At 38.7% G+C, this 18,539-nt stretch overlaps 1 protein-coding gene across 6 annotated transcripts in view; it reads left to right on the forward strand.

The window, feature by feature from the left end:
• The window catches only part of LOC126762568 (regulating synaptic membrane exocytosis protein 2), a 421,139-nt gene that overhangs the window by 264,478 nt on the left and 138,122 nt on the right, over window positions 1–18,539 (forward strand). For all 6 annotated transcript variants that reach the window (XR_007667481.1, XM_050479418.1, XM_050479416.1 and 3 more), the window contains one exon: window positions 4,456–4,760. Coding sequence is in view for 5 of the 6 variants with exons in the window: in XM_050479418.1 (XP_050335375.1) it covers window positions 4,456–4,760 (305 nt within the window). In the remaining variant the exon portion in view is untranslated. The remainder of the gene's footprint in view (window positions 1–4,455; window positions 4,761–18,539) is intronic.

Raw genomic sequence — 18,539 nt, forward strand, 5'->3', positions numbered from 1 at the left:
TTTTGGAAATATCAAATTAACAAATTTGAGCTGCAACAACAATGAACATGTAATTACAAAACAAATAGGTGGCAATTATTTTCAGATCAGATTATCAATTGTTTTTGCTACTGCCTTAGTGTTGCTGAGTGCAGCAAAGCAAATCAGATGACATTGCGTATACGCCGTGTCATCACATACAGAGAAGCCATTCAGCTACACGCTCAAACAAAAACCGTTTTAAATAAAATTCAATGGAAATAAATTTCCTGTTAAAATGCATTTGAGTAGTTTTCGTTACAGCGAAAATATTTATGTGATATTAACCATTTAAAATGTGGAACAAAAAAGAGGCGAGCGTAAAAACCATGAAAAAGATTTATTGTAAATGTGTATCACTATCTAATTGTTCAATTAAAAGTTTGTGACATGTTAATGTGACGGCTGACATGCGCACACACACGCCACTACTGCCGAAGATTTGATTAAATGATGACGGTTGATGGCTGTCAACTACAGTTTAGCACAGTCATGTGACCCACATGCACTCCCGACACATAATACTATATAAGCATACCATTCGCTTTATATGTGCATACGGTTATGAAATAAAAGTAAATGTGTGAATAAATGTGTGCATACATAAAAGGGCAAGCAGCAGCACATACTCACATAAACGTACACACATCCGTATCTCTGTGCTGTATGTGTCTAATTCAATTAAAAAGTCATTTATTTGCCACGGTCGCTGCTGTCTACGGCTTTGAATCACGTCGCTGCATGTTGACAATCTTCCTTTACACTATCCGCTGTCAACAAAAATCCGTCAACACACACACACATAGATTAATATTGTTACTAAAATATTGATTTATTATCATGGCAGTGTGCAGCGTGGCATTGTAAGCACATACTCACATTTGATTGGCATGTATGTTTGTGTTTTTGTTTGTTTATATATCAATTCGTTTGAATTAAATTCAATGCAAATCGTTAAATAAGCATAAGCATCATTGAAGAAAGAGAGAGCAGGGCAGAAAAGTTGTATTATTATCAACTCAACAAATTGTAATCCATTTCGAAATTTTGATTCATACTGTAGTATATTGTTCCGCTGTCTAAAAGGAAAAAACAATGTAAAGTGACCAAAATATTTGATACAGAAATGCTGTAATTGGCCAACAGAATGGAAATTTGAAATCAAAAATTGAAGAATAATTTTTTCGAATTAGCACTCAGTGGCCACACTATCAATATCTCTGCCAGTGTATCATTTGCCTTAACATTTTCTGCAGACGTGTCAATTTGTCAGCTCTCAGAGAGGAAATCTTCACAGATATCGCCATATATGCCTGTGCCCAAAAAATAAGGTGACATTGTATTTATTTTGAAAATTATTTATTCTTCCAAATCAATTTCATCCCCTTCAAAGTAATCCCCTCCCGATGCAATGCACTTATACCAACGGATTGTCCAATCTTCGAAACACTGGTTGTAGTCACAGTTCCGTCTTCGCTGCGGCTTCAATCTCCTCTATCGTATAAAATCGGTGTCCCCGGAGCGGTCTTTTGAGTTTGGTGAACAGCCAAAAGTCACACGGCGCCAGATCAGGTGAATACGGTGGTTGCGGAACGATATGGGTAGAGTTTTTGGCGAAATGATCACGAATTACGAGGGCAGAATTGTCTTTCCACAATTCCCGCCTTTTTAGGCGGATAGCGTTACGCAAACGACGCACAACATTCAAATAATATTCCTTGTTGACTGTTTGACCATTTGGATAATCGGAATTCATTTTGGCTCTATATTCGCTCGATTGATCGGTTGTTTCGGGATCGTAAGCTTAGATCCAAGTCTCATCGCCAGTTACAATGCGTTTCATGACACCCTGGTAGTCGTAAAGCATCGTTTCACACACTTCAACGCGACGCCTTTTTTTCCAAAAAATTCAATGTTTTCGGTACCAGTCGAGATTTGACGCGCTTGAGGCCCAAAACACCCTTCAAAATGGTATTGGCTGAGCCTTTCGATATGCCAAATTCATCAGCAGGGTCTCTAATTGTTAATCGACGGTTTTTCAACACCAAATCTTTGATTTGTTGAACGTGAGCTTCGTCGGTTGAGGTTGATGGTCACCCTGGGCTCTCTTCGTCTTCGACACGTTCACGGCCGGCTTGGAACTCACTATACCACTTGTAAACATTTTTTTAGACATAGCATCATCACCAAAGGCTTTCTGCACCATCCTCAATGTATCCGCAGCAGAAAATTGATTAAGTAAACAAAATTTAATGCAAATTCTTTGCTCAACAAATTTCGACATCGCAAAAAACGAAAAACTCACTTTTAGCAGCTCACAAAACGACACGTATCTCAAACACTAATGAATATTTTGACATGAAATTTTACATAAATGTGACTGACAGTACTACCAACCTAAAAAAAAAATAATTCTCTAAATCCTTTGACGCGCGCAGTTTAAATTCAAATTTCACCTTATTTTTTGGGCACAGTAGTACAACTTGTATTGACTGCTAAAGATACACTTCCTTTGGGTCCACACCCAAACAGGATTTGCAGCACAGTACGCCTAAATATTAAACTTTGAACTCCCTCGTTATTGCTTGTGTTCAGCCCACGGAACTGCAGTTAGGCATTACGTTGTGGAGCCCAGCGCTCTTCAGTCTCACATTTTCGCCCAAAGTCCGGTAAATCTTTCGGTTTTCGCTGCGTTTCCACTCATTTCTCCACATCCTTGCATAGCTATAGCTGTCCACGTTCTCTTTCTATTCCAGACCACCTTCGATATGGTCACGTAAGGCACGATATTCTCCGACGTCACTCGAACATTTATCATGTTGCCTACTTCAAATCTCACCTTTCGTACTTGTCTTTTCTGCTTCCTCTCTTCTTTCGTTATCGAAAACTCGCTTGATTTCCATGGCCATTACGTCTGGTGGCATGCGACTCTCCCAGCTTTAACTCCAGCCGCCCGATGTGATACAGATCGGTAGGCACATGCAACCCTGATTGCATTTAGTCGGATTATTGACTTTGCCTTTTCTAAGTAGGTTTTCTGCTGCAGCGCTGTACCCCATATAGGTGCAGCGTACATAAGTATGAAGTGACTTTTAACCAAGAGCTCGTATACTCTGGCTTTGATTCAATGATGGTTTTTTTGGTTTTTGTATAAGAACCAAACGTTGCATCTTCCAGATTTTTGGAAATATGCCCTCTCGTAGGCACTTTGCGCATAGTTCTGTGTTAGGAATACCGTTTAGCCCTGATGCTTTGTTGTTGGCGAATCGTTCTGCTACTTCTACTTACAACTTCTTTGTCGGTGATTAGAGAAGTCATTGTTCCGGTTTCTTCTAAAGCGTATACTTGAAACGATTGCGCGGGAAAGAAACAACTTTAAGTAGCGTGGGACAGGTTGGAGCTTGTCCTTTTTCGTCCTCGGACTTTTGTCATCACTGTCCTGTAAGCGTCACCCTATGGGCTTAAAGCAGCAGACCTTTCTCCTTTTTATGGATTTTTTGAGGTCGTTTAGCTTCCCCTAGTAGCATTCCTTCAATCTTGCGTAATTAGTCGATTGTCAGCCTTATTGACGAAGACGTCTCGCTTTTGCGACATTCGCTTAGGACTTCAAATGTAGGTTTTCTCTGCGTGGTTTGCCTTTTCCTGCACATAGCGGCATCACATGCCTAGCTGATGTGTTGTATTAGGTATTCCGCCTGTTGTTCGGTTCCTGTAGCGTTGTTCGAATTGCTATCTAACTTAAATTTGAACAATTTTTCATCAAGAGTGTCGACTTTCCAGCCTCTGGTTATATTCTGCAGTCGTGTGCCGCCACCACATTGTGATCAGTTAGAATTCCAATCATGTTTGTGCAGTCTCTTCTATGAAAAGTGAGCAGGAACTTTTTGTATTTCTGATTTACCACTGAGCATACGACCTCTGCACCTTTTTTGACTCTTCGTAGATCGCTTTTTGACATCCTTTGTTTTACCCATAACCGAATCGTTGTAAAGAAAATGTTTGGTCGGTGACGCTTTCGAATGAAAGCCGTACAGGACTGTAAGAAATTGAAAGTAAAAAAGAAAAGTGCCCGAAAATTACACACATACTCCTAAGATCCAGGGTCAGGCACCAACGAAACGCTGGAGATGTGAGACACACCGCATTTCCTGAATGCTGAGCTCGTGAGACATCCGCTTTCCTACAGCTTCCGCATACCAAAATGCTAAGGAAGGCTTTATAATGTATATCGCATGTCTAAGAGACACTAGGAACTACAGATCGTCTTTGTGAATGGTAGCATATTTGACAAGACTCAACTATAAATATTAATATATAAAGTAGAGAAATTACTTAAAACAGGAAAAGAAAAACACATGCGTAAATAAGAACATCTTTCTTCACACGCAATTAATGAATTACCCTCATTTCTCTCTTTGTCTTCATATTTCATTGCAGTGAACAAAATGTCACCGCGTCCCTCGTTGGCGCCCACCGAAGACGGCAGCTATGGCGGTGCGTACCAGCAACAGACCCAGGACGCTTATGCGGCCAATCAGAACAATAACAATAATAACAATACGACAGGCGGCAGCACCGCAGGAAACTCATCGAAAAACGAGCCGGGGCGACGAGCGGGGGCGTGTCGCGTGTGTTTGAAATCCTTCAAACCCGACGACTATCACAAGACCTGCTTCGAGTGTCAGCAGCGGGTGTGCGAAGATTGCGCCAGCTACAGCAAGCTGGAAGAGAACGAGGATGCGGTAAGTACAAGCATTAAAGAATGACAACAAAGCAAGAGCGAAGTGCTGAACAATGTGTGTTGTGGTGAATATGCTTTGTGGTGAGAGTAGGGTGTTAGTTGTGATCAAAAGCAACATAACAGTATACACTTGTAGGCGGTGTTTGCGGTATGTTTGTTCGAGCATCAAGTCGTGCTGATTGCAATTGAATTGCCATGCAAATGGGCAGAATAAATTCAATTTGTTGTAATGAAAACAAATTGCAAAGAGGCAGTTAATATTAAAAGGAATTAGAATTGTGCAAAAGATATGCTAAAGCAATTAAATGGCAGATAGCGGTTAGGAGAGAGGCGTTGCCACGTGAAAAACAATGAGTTTTAATGTGTTTGATCCCCGCCATTATCTCAGTAACCACAACAAATGGTGCAACTGTTTTAATCTATACTGCAAACAATGTTCTTGCATATTCTTAAATTCTTAAAGTTGGAAGACAGACATGCAGTCTTGGTCTGTGACATGTATATTATATTAGGGAGACGCCATCCATAATTATTCATCCATAATTATTCATTTGTGCTAATTGAAGAGAAGAACTTCACCTAATTTTGTTAAAATATCTTAAAAATGGGTCGATATATAGTATATGCTATATAGCTAGCTGGAGTTTTGAAATACTTATATTTGGTATACTGAAGTTAGGAGTTGGAATATCTTTCAAGAAGGGGTTATATTTGATTTTTTTCAAAAAAATTTTTCCCATATAAGAATGAAATATTTTATTAGAATTTTATAATATTACATACATATGTGCATACACTATTAACAAAGAAATTCTGAAATTTTTGCAAACAAATATTTTAAACTCGGCCATTACGACGCCATTTCCGGGGACTTCTCGGAAAAACGTTGCGCCCGCGTTGGCCGGATAACTCCTTACAGGATCATCAAAAGTGAAAAATACCTGTTTTAGTAAAAACTTTAACTTAGAACTTGAATGAAGGCAAAAAACCGAAAATTAGATTTTTCGCAGACATTTTTATTAAACAAAAAAATAAAATTTCAGTGAAAATTTCGCGAATTTTTTTTTTCAAGTAGTGTTACAATCAAAAAAAATCCTTCGTCCAAGTCTTTAAGAATTGTATCTGCGACCTGTGTAAAATTATATGAAGATCCTCTGTGTAGTTTTCGAAAAATCTGGCCCACCAACTGCGAAAACACCGCTTCGAGAAAAACGCCTTTAAAGACGGCGCAATTAGCCTAGCTTGCATCGGACGCACAAGTACTCAAGGATTTATCTCCGAAACTATTACTAGGTTCAATTTGAAAATTTAGGACAATATTCAAAGGTGTTGTAGAATTTAATAAAAACACAATTTTTTGAAACTCGTATACCCTTATAAACACATTAGGTAAGCAGGGACTAGGGAAAGTATTAACATGGTTATATCAATTTTTACATACACTACTACTACTATTGCAAGAAAAAGATACTTTATGAATTTCAATAGTATGTATCATATATTAACCTCTATTTTCGGTAAAATGTCAGCCATTTGCTCTGAGGTCCACATTTTCGATAACTGGGGGCTTAAGGGGCTATACCAGTGTGACGCAGGAAAAAAATAGGCGAAATTTGTGAATTTTTATAAGAGAAAGTACGCGATTGAATATTTCGAACTTCTTTGAACGTAATAAGGTATATCTTTAACCATATTTTAAGATTTGTTTTTTACAAAAATGTTGAAAAATAACGGAGTTACGAACTGTCTTCGGAGGTGGCAAAAACAAAGTGCCCCAACTGCTGGCATGATTCCAGCCGAATAATAGCTGAAACAAAAAATTTGAAAAGTTGAATAAACTTAGAAATATTTTCTATGCAATGACCTACGACCTTTGAAAAATATCAAAATTTAACAAAATTTTGAAAAAAAATCGCTTTTTTTTAGGTAAAAAGTGGTCGTTTTTTTAATGCCAAATTGGAATTTTCAACCAATCAAAAAGATCGTAGGTCATTGTATAGTAATTACATCAGTTTTAATTTTAAGTCGATCGGTCAATTTCTCGTTGAGTTATGGCGCCAGCAATTTTGAAAAATGTCGTTTCGAGAAAAAAGCGTTTAAAGTTTCACTTATAAATGTTTGCACCTCCGAGCGGTCGCTCTTTAGAACACTGCCATCCAAAAACTATTCAAGATACGACCTTCTCGATTTCACAGGATATTTATGGAAATATAGCTATCGAAAAAGCAAATAAAAAAATTTTTTTTTTTTGAAAGTGTCACACTGGTATAGCCCCTTAAGCAGATATAATCCGGTTTTCATACCTGAGATTCCATACATTAAAAGCATTTTTAAAAGAGCTTATAAAAGAGGCAGTGCGCATTGTCCAATTTTGCTACCGGATGCTGTAAAGGCACCTCGGTTGCGAAATTTATTGTCTCTGACGCATTTATTGTTGAATTATCGCACTTTCAGTAGTTTCAACATTATTGTCATATGAAGATTTCTCCAGTTTTTACACAATCGAATGGCGTACCGAAAATATGTATCCTGAATAGTAATAATTTTTATACTCTCGCAACAATGTTGCTAACTCTCGTTAGAGTATTATAGTTTTGTTCACATAACGGTTGTTTGTAAGTCCTAAAACTAAAAGAGTCAGATATAGGGTTATATATACCAAAGTGATCAGGGCGACGAGTAGAGTCGAAATCCGGATGTCTGTCTGTCCGTTCGTCCGTCTGTCCGTCCGTCTGTCCGTCCGTCTGTCCATCCGTCCGTGCAAGCTGTAACTTGAGTAAAAATTGAGATATCATGATGAAACCACGTATTCCTTGGCTCCATAAGAAGGTTAAGTTCGAAGATGGGCAAAATCGGCCAAGTGTCATAACTAAGCCATAAATAAAGATATTAAAGTGAAATTTGGCACAAAGGATCGCATTAGGGAGGGGCATATTTGGACACAATTGTTTTGGAAAAGTAGGCGTGGCCCCGCCCCTACTAAGTTTTTACATATCTCGGAAACTACTATAGCTATGTCAAAAACTTATAGAGTCGTTTCCTTCAGGCATTTCCATATAGAATTCAAAAATGGAAGAAATCGGATAATAACCACGCCCACCTCCCATACAAAGGTTATGTTCAAAATCACTAAAAGTGCGTTAACCGACTAACAAAAAACGTCAAAAACACTAAATTTTACGGAAGAAATGGCAGAAGGAAGCTGCACCCAGGCTTTTTTAAAAATTGAAAATGGGCTACTGGGAACTCAGGAACTACTAGACCGATTTCAATGAAATTCGGTAAATAATATTTTCTTAACACCCTGATGACATGTACGAAATATGGGTGAAATCGGTTCACAACCACGCCTTCTTCCAATATAACGCTATTTTGAATTCCATCTGATGCCTTCTCTGTATAATACGAGTATAAACATTAGGAACCAATGATGTTAGCGGAATAAAACTTTAAAAAAATACGGTATTTGAAAAATATATAAATGACGCATAATGAAATCTCGATTATCACTTTCTCATGCGAGAGTATGTAATGTTCGGTGACACCCGAACTTAATTCCTTACTTGTTAATATTTGAGTTCTGGTTTAAGAGATATTAAGTAACAAATATCGCAACAAAATAATAACCGAATTTGTATCGCCAATCTTGCTAAATGAAATCCCCAAAACGCAATGGTTAAAGTGTTTTTGCCAAATTTCACAAGTTTTTGCTGCTGCGTGCTGTTCACTTCATTGCCCGAAGCTTTGTTGTTGTTCACTAAGGACCTCAGTGTAGAATCTATGATTTTGTGTAACGAATTTGCAACAACAATGTCAAACATAAAATATTTATTTCGAAAGTGGTAAACTTTTTTTGTTGGCAAACAACAATAAATGTTTTTACATATAACTAGTTTGGTATTCGTAACCACAACAGAATTCAATATTAGACAAATAAATAGGGCTATGAAGTGAATACATATGGTTATTGCACTTTAACATACTTTTTGCACAGATTCGATGAAGTTGTGCAATCTACGAAACGAATGTGAAATTTATTGTTAAATATGGTACATAAAGAAGGGGCAGGGGGTATAAAATGGAAACACTAACTTTTACTTGTTGGTGGCTTTTAGAGAATTTTGAGAATGCCCACGGTTAATATTTAAAATTTCTAAATACGAAAAGTTTCCATTGATTTAATCAGTTTAATCCACTTGTAAGTTAATAAAAATTGATTTTCAGTGATTTAGGTTTTGAAAACTAATTTTATCTACCAAAGAATAAAAACATTTTCATAACTGAATGTAAACATTTTGGACTCCCTTGATACTGTATTCGACTGTTAAGAAGACCTCGGAAACACTATTTTTTCTGAGCAAAATTATCGGATACCCACAAACCAAAAACCCTGTATTTTTATCATAAATAATAAGATTTTGTTCATAATTTTAAAATTTTTACTTTACTTTTCAAAACCTATGTTGTTTCACTCAGAGTAATTCCTTTTGGCCCAAATACACTTCCGCCGACGTTTTTTCCAATCCTCGAAACAGTTGTTAAGGTCAATTTCCCGAAAAGCCTTCAATGCGCGTAGCGATTCACGTTTAATATCTTCATTTGACTCAAAACGGTGTCCCCGGAGCAGTCCTTTGGGTTTGCTGAATAGCCAGAACTCACACGAAGCTAAATCAGGCAAGCGTATTTCCCACGGTGGTTGCGGGACGATATTGGTTAAAAATTTGGCGAAAAGCTCACGAAGAATCTATGCAGTATGCAACGGTGCATTAGGGTGGTACAAAAAAAAACAAGATTTGTCGGCCCACGAGCCTTCGCGTTTGTAGCTTCGCCCAAACGACGCATAACACTCAAATAGTATTCCTTATTAACAGTCTGGGTGGCTGGAAGAAATTCGAAATGCACCACACCTCGATAATCGAAGAAAACTCTCAGAAAAACTTTGTTTTTTGACCTGCTTTGACATGGTTTTTCGGCTTCGGCTCACTTTTGCCACTATATTAGGCAGATTGATCGTCTGTTTCCGGGTCGTAAGCATAGATTCAAGACTCAGGCATCCTGGTAGTCGGAAATCATTGTTTCACAGACACCAACAACATACTGAACGTCTCGGCACCAGAATTTCGATTCCGCACACAAAATTTAATGGAACTTCTTTGTTGAATAATTTCACTCATCGTAATGAATTCAAGACTAGTATCGCCACTCTGCTATCTGAGGTGATGGTCACTGTTTTGAAGGGGCCTGCACTTAGGATCAATAAATATACTGATACGGTAATGGCTGCAACATCGGCTTTGAAAACACTGCAAAAGTCAGGAAGTGTAAACCTGGAGTTGATAGAAAGTTCCTAACTGTAAGCCCCTCCGTCAACCTTTCCCCCAAGCTTTGACTCATCCGAAAAGAAGCTCACTGCCCCTCTCAACGGCTTCTTGCCACCGGTACATAGGCAGGGAAGGAACCGTCAAAGTTCGGTTTGGACTTCATGATCAAAGTGATCCGGTATGAAATCAAAGTGTATGAGGATTTCCAATTGTTTGGACATGTTCTTTTTAGGAACCCAGGTTCTCGTAGTCTGATAGCAATTGTCGGAGCCATACACCTTCCGACGAAGTAGTGTAGTGTGTTTAACAAAAAAGCCTTGATGCAAGACATTTTGTAAGAACTCATGGGGTAAGAAAATGTTATTTTAGTTAAATCTACCATCTATGTGAATTGGAAATGGTTCAAAGTAAATTAGATTTAATGAAAGCTTTACTTTAGCGTCATTTATCGTGGTAAAATGCAAAGGAACATTATTAAATTATTCAAGGCTAGATAGAAATTATTCAAGGCTTTGCTCTGTGACCATGCTGGGCGCTGTGTGATCCCTGTCCATATATTTGGATCAACGAGCCTTAAACCTGCTCCTACAAATTTCAGGGCAATCTAGAATCAGATGTTCTGGAGTTTTTAGTGCCATGTCGCAAAACCGGCAGTTTCCACAAGAGGCTATGCCCGTGCGGACAAATGTTTCTTCAGCCTGCAGTCCCCAGTAAAGAGCGCGACAAAGAGACGGAATTTGTCTCGAGGGAGATTGACCATATCTCTAAACCTTGCTTGGTTGTAACCTCCCAATAGCTGCTTGTAGCACATTCCTGCCAGTGCCGTTCTCTCCCCACTCTGTCCACCATGTGAAGCAATCTTTTATGGTGTGGCACCACACGGCAATGCGTGGTTCTGGCCCTATCATCCAGGTAACCGCCGCAGAGCGGGCTAGAAGCTCAATGCCGGCTATTATTTTATACCCTGACACCCAGATAAGGTGTAGGTTGTAAACTGATAGGTGGTTAAGCCTTCCTATACACTTTTTCTGTACACTGACTTATAGCAGAGTCTTCTGCTTGAAAGATGCCTACAAAGCATCCCATTGGTACGGATAGCTTGTCTGTTCCAATGACTTCCGATGTTTTCGAGCCGTCACTGTACCACGGGAGTGTCCCTCAGTGGTAGGTCTGAAAGCACTCCATTCCCGAGAGTAACTTTACACTTTTTGTGAAGTTTAGCCACTGCGTAAGGCCGCCTCTTAAAAAAAGGTTAACGATAGTTAAAGACCTACCGAAGATTGCGTTACCTTGGATGCCTCAGCAACCGCTCAATAAGTGACAATAGACCTTACGATCAGCCACCTGATGATACCTGGCTTGCAGTCCTAGGATTACCTGCATATCATGAGTGCTTTGATGCCTCTGGATAGTGCTGATTTTACATGCCTATTTCAGCGTAAAGTTGAATCTAATGTGATGCCTATGAATTGATCTCTTTAGACACCTCCAACTCCTTGCATCCAATTGTTAGGAGCATCAAACCCGGAAGAGATCTTTGTTTTGTAAACGGGACGATGATTGGTTTTGACGAATTGATATTTAACCCTACCCTTAGCTAGACTTTAGCCCTTTGGACTATGTCGGAAAGAGTATTCTCAAATTTACCTCGTACCTTTTTGACAATGTTATCAGCCGCTTTTAGTACCAAGATGAATCTTTCTCTCCCCATCAGTGGTTTCAGCTATCCTTGTACGCAGTACGGCTTATATCCATCCGCAAACACATATACACAGTTTTATATAGGAATATTTGACTGATTATTAAAAAACCCGCCCACGCAAACAAATAATTAAATTACTAGAATTCCAGTAATACTAAATTAAATATAATGTAAGAGAGAACATTTCCTGAATTACAAAACAAACAACACAAAATACTTGTACACAGTTATACAGTTTCTTCCACTTGTTACTCTTTAATCATGATATATTGCCACCTAATGGGCAAATCAGCATGTGTTGCCGCACCGCAAGCGAACAACTTAATCCACAAAACCCGAAAAACATTTACAATTTCCAATATTACGTTATGCAAAATGTTGCAACAACAAATGACGTTGCCATTAAGCTAAACTTTTGTGCTCGGTTACTGCCTACAATTAATATTAGTCACCAACAAGCAGAGAATGTGTAATTGAGCGCAAGCAGAGAGAAAGGGCTGCCGAAGCTAGCCAAGCAAAAAATCGGTCTGAAATTGCCGCAAACAGCAAACACATTTAAACGGGTGATTAGACGAACAAACAGACCAATTCAAGGCACAAGCAAAGCGATATACACACGCTCAAATGAACTTGCAAAGCCACAAGGGCGAGAATGGTCTGCAGTGAGGAAAGAGTGCTGGCTAAGAGGATGATGAAGAACCGAAGATTATGATTGACGAAGTTGTGCAACAAATGGAGCTCATTATTCTCATTTGGTGTATTACAAGCCACACATCATATTCAGCATATTCAGCATATTCATCACTAAATACAGAGCTCAAGGGCACAGTGGTGCGATAACCGGAAATATGTGAATACAATTTCTGTAAGATGTGTGGGAAATAAGGATGGTTTTTTGTGCTAGTGCTGAAGTTGCATTCTAAGAAGAGATCAATAAACGATTGAGGTTAGAAATTATATGCGAGTATGGAACTGAATTGAGCTATTTTCAAAAAGCCTGAGCTAAATCTGATACATAATCGAAATGAATGAATCTATTGAATACGAGTTTGGTAAAGAACCATTAAAAATTTCGTAAAAATGCATTCGAGAATATACCCTACCCAAAACATACCTAATTATTGGCATTCGAAGATAAATTACATCAAAGCCCATAACATTAGAAATGCTATGAATAGTTATAATAATTATGAATAAGGTGAGAATGGGCTGTTGAAAGTGGTTAGCGCTAAATTCGATATTCGACTTCTTAGTGGATACCCTAGGTAACGATTTTTATTATTGCATATAAAAGGTGATTAATTTCGGGGTTCCCTACTTTTTTAAAGAAAAAACACAGAAACTTCAAATTTATGGAAAATGTTTATTATTCTTCGAAAGAACATCCTTCGGCACTTATTTTTTGAAGATTACAGTATCTCTTCCAAATGCTGGCCGCGACTACGTCTCAAATAGTAAATCCATTGAGTCTTATTTTCGATAACTCGTTCGAGCATTTCGACTGGTAACTGGCGAATGACACTCGTTATGCTTTTGTCCGGGATTGTTCGCATAGACTTCAGACTTTACATAACGCCAAAGGAAAAAGTCTACAGGTGTTATATCACACGAACTTGCTGGTTAATCGACTGACCCAAAACGTTATATTATCTGCTCACCGAAGTGCTCTCTCAATAAATCCATTGATTGATGCGATGTGAGGGAAATGGCGCCGTCTTGTTGAAACTAAAAGTCGCCAAGATCACAAGCTTTAATTTCAGCCATCAAATAGACGGTTATCATGGCACCATAATTGTCGATTACGTTCTTACCGGTATTATTTTATAAACAATATGAACCTATGATTCCACCACACTAAATCGTTGTTTTTCCTGGATGAAATGGCAGCTCTTGAATCTCATCAGATTGTTCTTCGTCCTAATTGCACCAATTTTGCTTGTTTACATTCCGATTGAACCATAAATGGTCTCACCTCTGAACAAAATTTTCCTCCAAACCGTCGGATCTTCTTAGAAATTTTGAAGAGTCCATAGAGCGAAGCGATGTCGCTTTTGGGTACTAACTTTCAATTTAAGATCTTAACGTAAAATGCGCTAAGTCGTTCCATACATTATTCCGAGTTATTGCAAAGGTATCCGTGTTCACTCTCAGCTCCTTCACTGCATGCTGGACGTGCTCTATTCGGTCGAATATTATACAAAATTGAATGCTGGACCTCAAGATGGTGATGGTGTTGTGAATAGTACGCTCAGTAGGTTGATTATGTTTACCACAAGTTGAGTGAAGGGTGTGAAGTACATTCTTTGCAGAACGCTGGACCATTCAGCTTGAAAATTTCACACAACCTTCTTAGAAATTTTGATCATAGAGGCGAAATTTGCAAAAATAACTTCGATTTTTGAGGAAGCCTACATTTTATTTAAAATAAAAATGTTTACTACTCCTTCCATTATTACCTGTATTTCATTTATGACAACAACAATTGGCCTTTAGACTTGAGATAATTTTAAACCGACAAATATTCCTCACCGCAATACATATTTTTCGGAACTCCTCCTGGAGATCGACTGAGGAATTAGGGGAGTCCAAAGTTTTACAGATTAAATCACGAATTATTAAAGTACATTAGATTCTGCAAATGCATATTATATTTATTAATAATTTTAAAAAATAACTCAGCCAAAAACAGTCACAAAATCCAGCGTTTTCTCTCTCTTGCGAACCCAGTCAAGTTGAAATCGAAAATCATAAAAACAGGTCTTTTGCACTCTTAGTCGTCACACTGTTAACTTAAGAAGCGGTTCCACTGTGCAGCTAAGGCTAAGTGTCTTTCAGGCTGACCAGCTGCGAAATGTGCTGAGCTCATAAAAATGCTCAGAAACTTCAGCTCAGATGAATAGACCTATTTGTGAATGTAAATATGTGTGAGACCAAAAAGGAAGACAAAACGGTCAAGCACTTAGCAAGCTCCCATTAACTAAGAAGATTATGCAACCCTACAAAGGCACCAGCAGCTTTTACGCAACTACTTATGCTCAAATATATGAGACCGTTACCACCGCATTAAGCCCAATCCAGCGGTGCTCTCAAAGCAATACTCAAACTACTCATTTACTCAAAAAGGCGAAGAAATTCATAAAACTAGTACTAAATATGTATGAAGGCATATTGTTTTTGCTGCTGACAGTTTGGCATTAACTAAAGTAAAGGCATAAATAAAAATGTCACTGTGAACAGAAACAGCAACACCAACAAATGACGGCATTAGTCGACTGGAAGTTGTGGTCATACCGTTAATTTGCCGAACTATTAAACATTTCAAATAGAGAACTGTGGAAAAACTAACAACAACACCAAGCAAAGAACTAAAGCCACAACAAAGTTATGCTCTCAATTACAAAGCACTCAAAGCTAAAATATGTTGCAAGCACTTTGAACAAACTAATGAAGGATTAAGTGGGTTAATGTGTAGTTAGTGGTGGAAGCCCTCACTGATTAAACCTTTATTTAGGTATATACATCCGACTACGACAAACGATCAATAAAATATTTTAATGCACTTATATAATAAATTTCATTCGGATATCTTAGAAACTGACGAAAAAATTGGTATGAGCCATAAACAACTTCGACCAAACTCAAAACCCGGTTTTAGGCCCATAGTCTCTTAGGCAAAGTTGTTCAGAACGAACCGTAGAGCATTTCCCGCATTCTATGTGTTTTTGGTTCTCTATAAATCAACCCGCTTTAGTACTTATGAATGTGCGTGTCATCGCTGAGAAACCCACATCAATAATAAATAATGCAACTAATGACAACTTAAGTCAAATTGAATATGAATTAGTAAAATGACGAAAGACGAGAAAATAAATACTACCGAGAGGAATTGCACTTTATGGGTATAACATGTGTATAAACCACATAAAAACGAGTAAGCAAGTGCTAAGTTCGCGTGTAACCGAACATTTCATACTGTTGCAACTACTATTATCAGAAAGTGACTCTCTCCGAATATCTATCAAAAATCTCTCAGAATGACCGATTCGAACAATTTTTGGTCATTTGCGGACATACCTCCGAGACACTATTCGGTTTATCCGGATACATTGATTGGTTCTAGGCTTACATAAATAATGAATTATAGTCTGACTTCTGTAGCAACATATTGCAAGAATATAACAAGGAAAATCCTTAACTTCCGTTGCACCGAAGATATATCCTTCACAAATAATCCAACGTTTCTTATAAGAACTTGATTACGATCATTAATTTTTATGCAGCTATACGCTATAATAGTCCAAAGTCGCAGGTTCATAGGAAAAAAGAAGTGTGCAAAATTTCAGATCGATATCTCAAAAACAGTTCACATTAGTGCAGACGAACAGGACTATATAGCCACTGCTCGACATGCTGATCATTTATACAGGGTGGCGGAAAAGTAATCCTCCTAACAGAAGATGCTATAATTTTTGCAATTGACATCTAATGTCAGTTCTGTTTTGACATTTGTGTAGTAAACACATGCGAAATACACGTAAATAAACAATGATACGCTACACTGCTCTAGGACGCGTGTTGTTAGTGACTATTTATTTGACCAATAATCGGTCGGTGACTTTGGCGCAACGTGAACTTCGTCGCAGATTTCTTGGCCGTCCGACGCCTACTGCGACGTTTAGCCGCTCGCCTCGAAGAGACTGGCACAGCACGAGATGCTGCCAGGCGTGGCAGACCCCGGAATAGCCGTTCTGCAGGGAATATTGCTGCTGTTGCCGAGGATGTCATGGAAGCGCCTTCGTCATCGACCAGAAGACGTGCCATGCAAATGGGTATCAGTCGACGGTATTTACAGCGAATTTTGGTACAAAGTTTGAAGATGTTTCCGTACAAAGTCCAGACGGTGTATCAGCTGCTATCCGCTGACCGTCAATCGCGTCTAATATACGCTCAAGCCATCCTTAATCACCACCAAGAGGAAGCTGATTTTTCATCAAAAATAATCATGAGTGTAAAGCCCAATTTCATCTTAGCGGGTACGTAAATAAGCACAATTTATGCTTCTGGGGCACTGAACCAGTATAACCCACGAAGAGCCATTACACCTGCTCAAAGCCAATGTATGGTGTGCTGTTTTCGCTGGAGGAGTCATCGGACCTTTTTTCTTCGAAGACGTCGCGAGCCAAACGGTCACTGTGTGTGGTGAGCGCTACAGAGCAATGTTCAACGAGTTCTTTTTGCCGCAACTTGATGAATTGGGATTGAAAAACATGTGGTTCCAACAGAACGGTGTACATGATATCATATTCTCGACTTGATGTGAAAAAATTTAAAAGACTAAATAAAAAAAAATAATTCACAAGCAGAATCAAAGTCATTCAAAGTTTTCATTTAAAAAAAAATTACAGCCAAAAAACATCGGAAGGTTATTTTTTATTTTAAATATTTTTTATGGTCTACGTTGCATCCTTTTAGGTATTGCAAACTTCGTGGCAAACTTAATATATCCTAGTCAGTATATGAAAGTGGTTCGGTGAGAGCGCTGTGTCCAATATTCGGTCGACTTTAGGAGAAGCGATAATTCGAGCAACTATCTATCGGGTTCGCATCACATTTCCTCTACTGGATAGTGTGCCTCCTCAGAGAAGCCGCACAGTGCGTACCGAAGCAGAGTATCGAAGAAGACCCGAATCAGTCAATTCATCATCGCGCACAACAATTGGTGCTGAATTCATTCCTTTATAGATTTTGCGGAAGGATCTTGGTTTGCGGGTTTACTAAATCCACCTCGTGCAAAAATTGAAGTCGACCGACCATCAAGCGTGTCGCACGTTGCGTGTGCTAGATGGGCATGGATCCCGATTTTCACAAGAAAATTTGATCAGCGATGAACTCGTCCTTATTGGTTGAATGGGTGTGTTAATAAATGAAAATGTCGCATTTGTAGTAAAAACAATGCACAAGCCATAGTTGAAACACCGTTTCTTCTAAAAACAAGGCACTGTTTGTGGTGTTCTATGGACTGAAGGAGTAATTGGTCCATATTTCTTCAAAAATAAAGACGACCATTAGGTTATAGTCTAGTCTAGTATAGGAAACGTTATGTAGCCATAAATAATGACTTTCTGTGCCTGAATTGGAGGGTTTTGATTTGAGCGATATTTGGTTTCAACAAGACGTCGCTACATACCATGCAGCCAACGAAACAATAGTTTTTAGTGAAGGAATCTTTTGATGACCGCCTTATCTCGAGTCGTGAACCTGTGTTGTGGCTTCCAAGATCGTGCAAGTTAAACCTGTTGGACTATTTTGTGTGGGTTTATGTGAAATAGCTTAACTACGCAGATAAGCCCGAGATGATTGAAAAATAGAGAGTAGAATATCTGGGGCGTTAGTGGTGACATACATCCCCAATTGCAGAAAAAAATGGCGAAAATGAGGCCCCTCGGCAGGAATTTTTTTAAAGCCAAAGGCGGTCACTTGCCTGAAATCGTTTTTAGTGCACAATGCGCCAAGGTCGCGTTTAGAATCGTCTTACATAAAGCGACCAGTATCATATTTGGTCTTATGCCGCCGGACTTAATGGCCTCAGAGCTAAATAGAGTCTATCAATAATCTAAAGCTATGAATAGGCGGCTAATGGCTGACGATCAAAAAAAAAGAGAGGGGCAAGATCAAAAAATGGCAAGGGCAATGGGATGCGATACAAAAAGAAGCGTCCATCTTCCTAGCCTCATTAAGAACGCAACAGCCTGGCTTG

The sequence above is a fragment of the Bactrocera neohumeralis genome, chromosome 6 (genome assembly GCF_024586455.1).
Source record: "Bactrocera neohumeralis isolate Rockhampton chromosome 6, APGP_CSIRO_Bneo_wtdbg2-racon-allhic-juicebox.fasta_v2, whole genome shotgun sequence".
Taxonomy (NCBI): Eukaryota; Metazoa; Arthropoda; class Insecta; order Diptera; family Tephritidae; genus Bactrocera; species Bactrocera neohumeralis.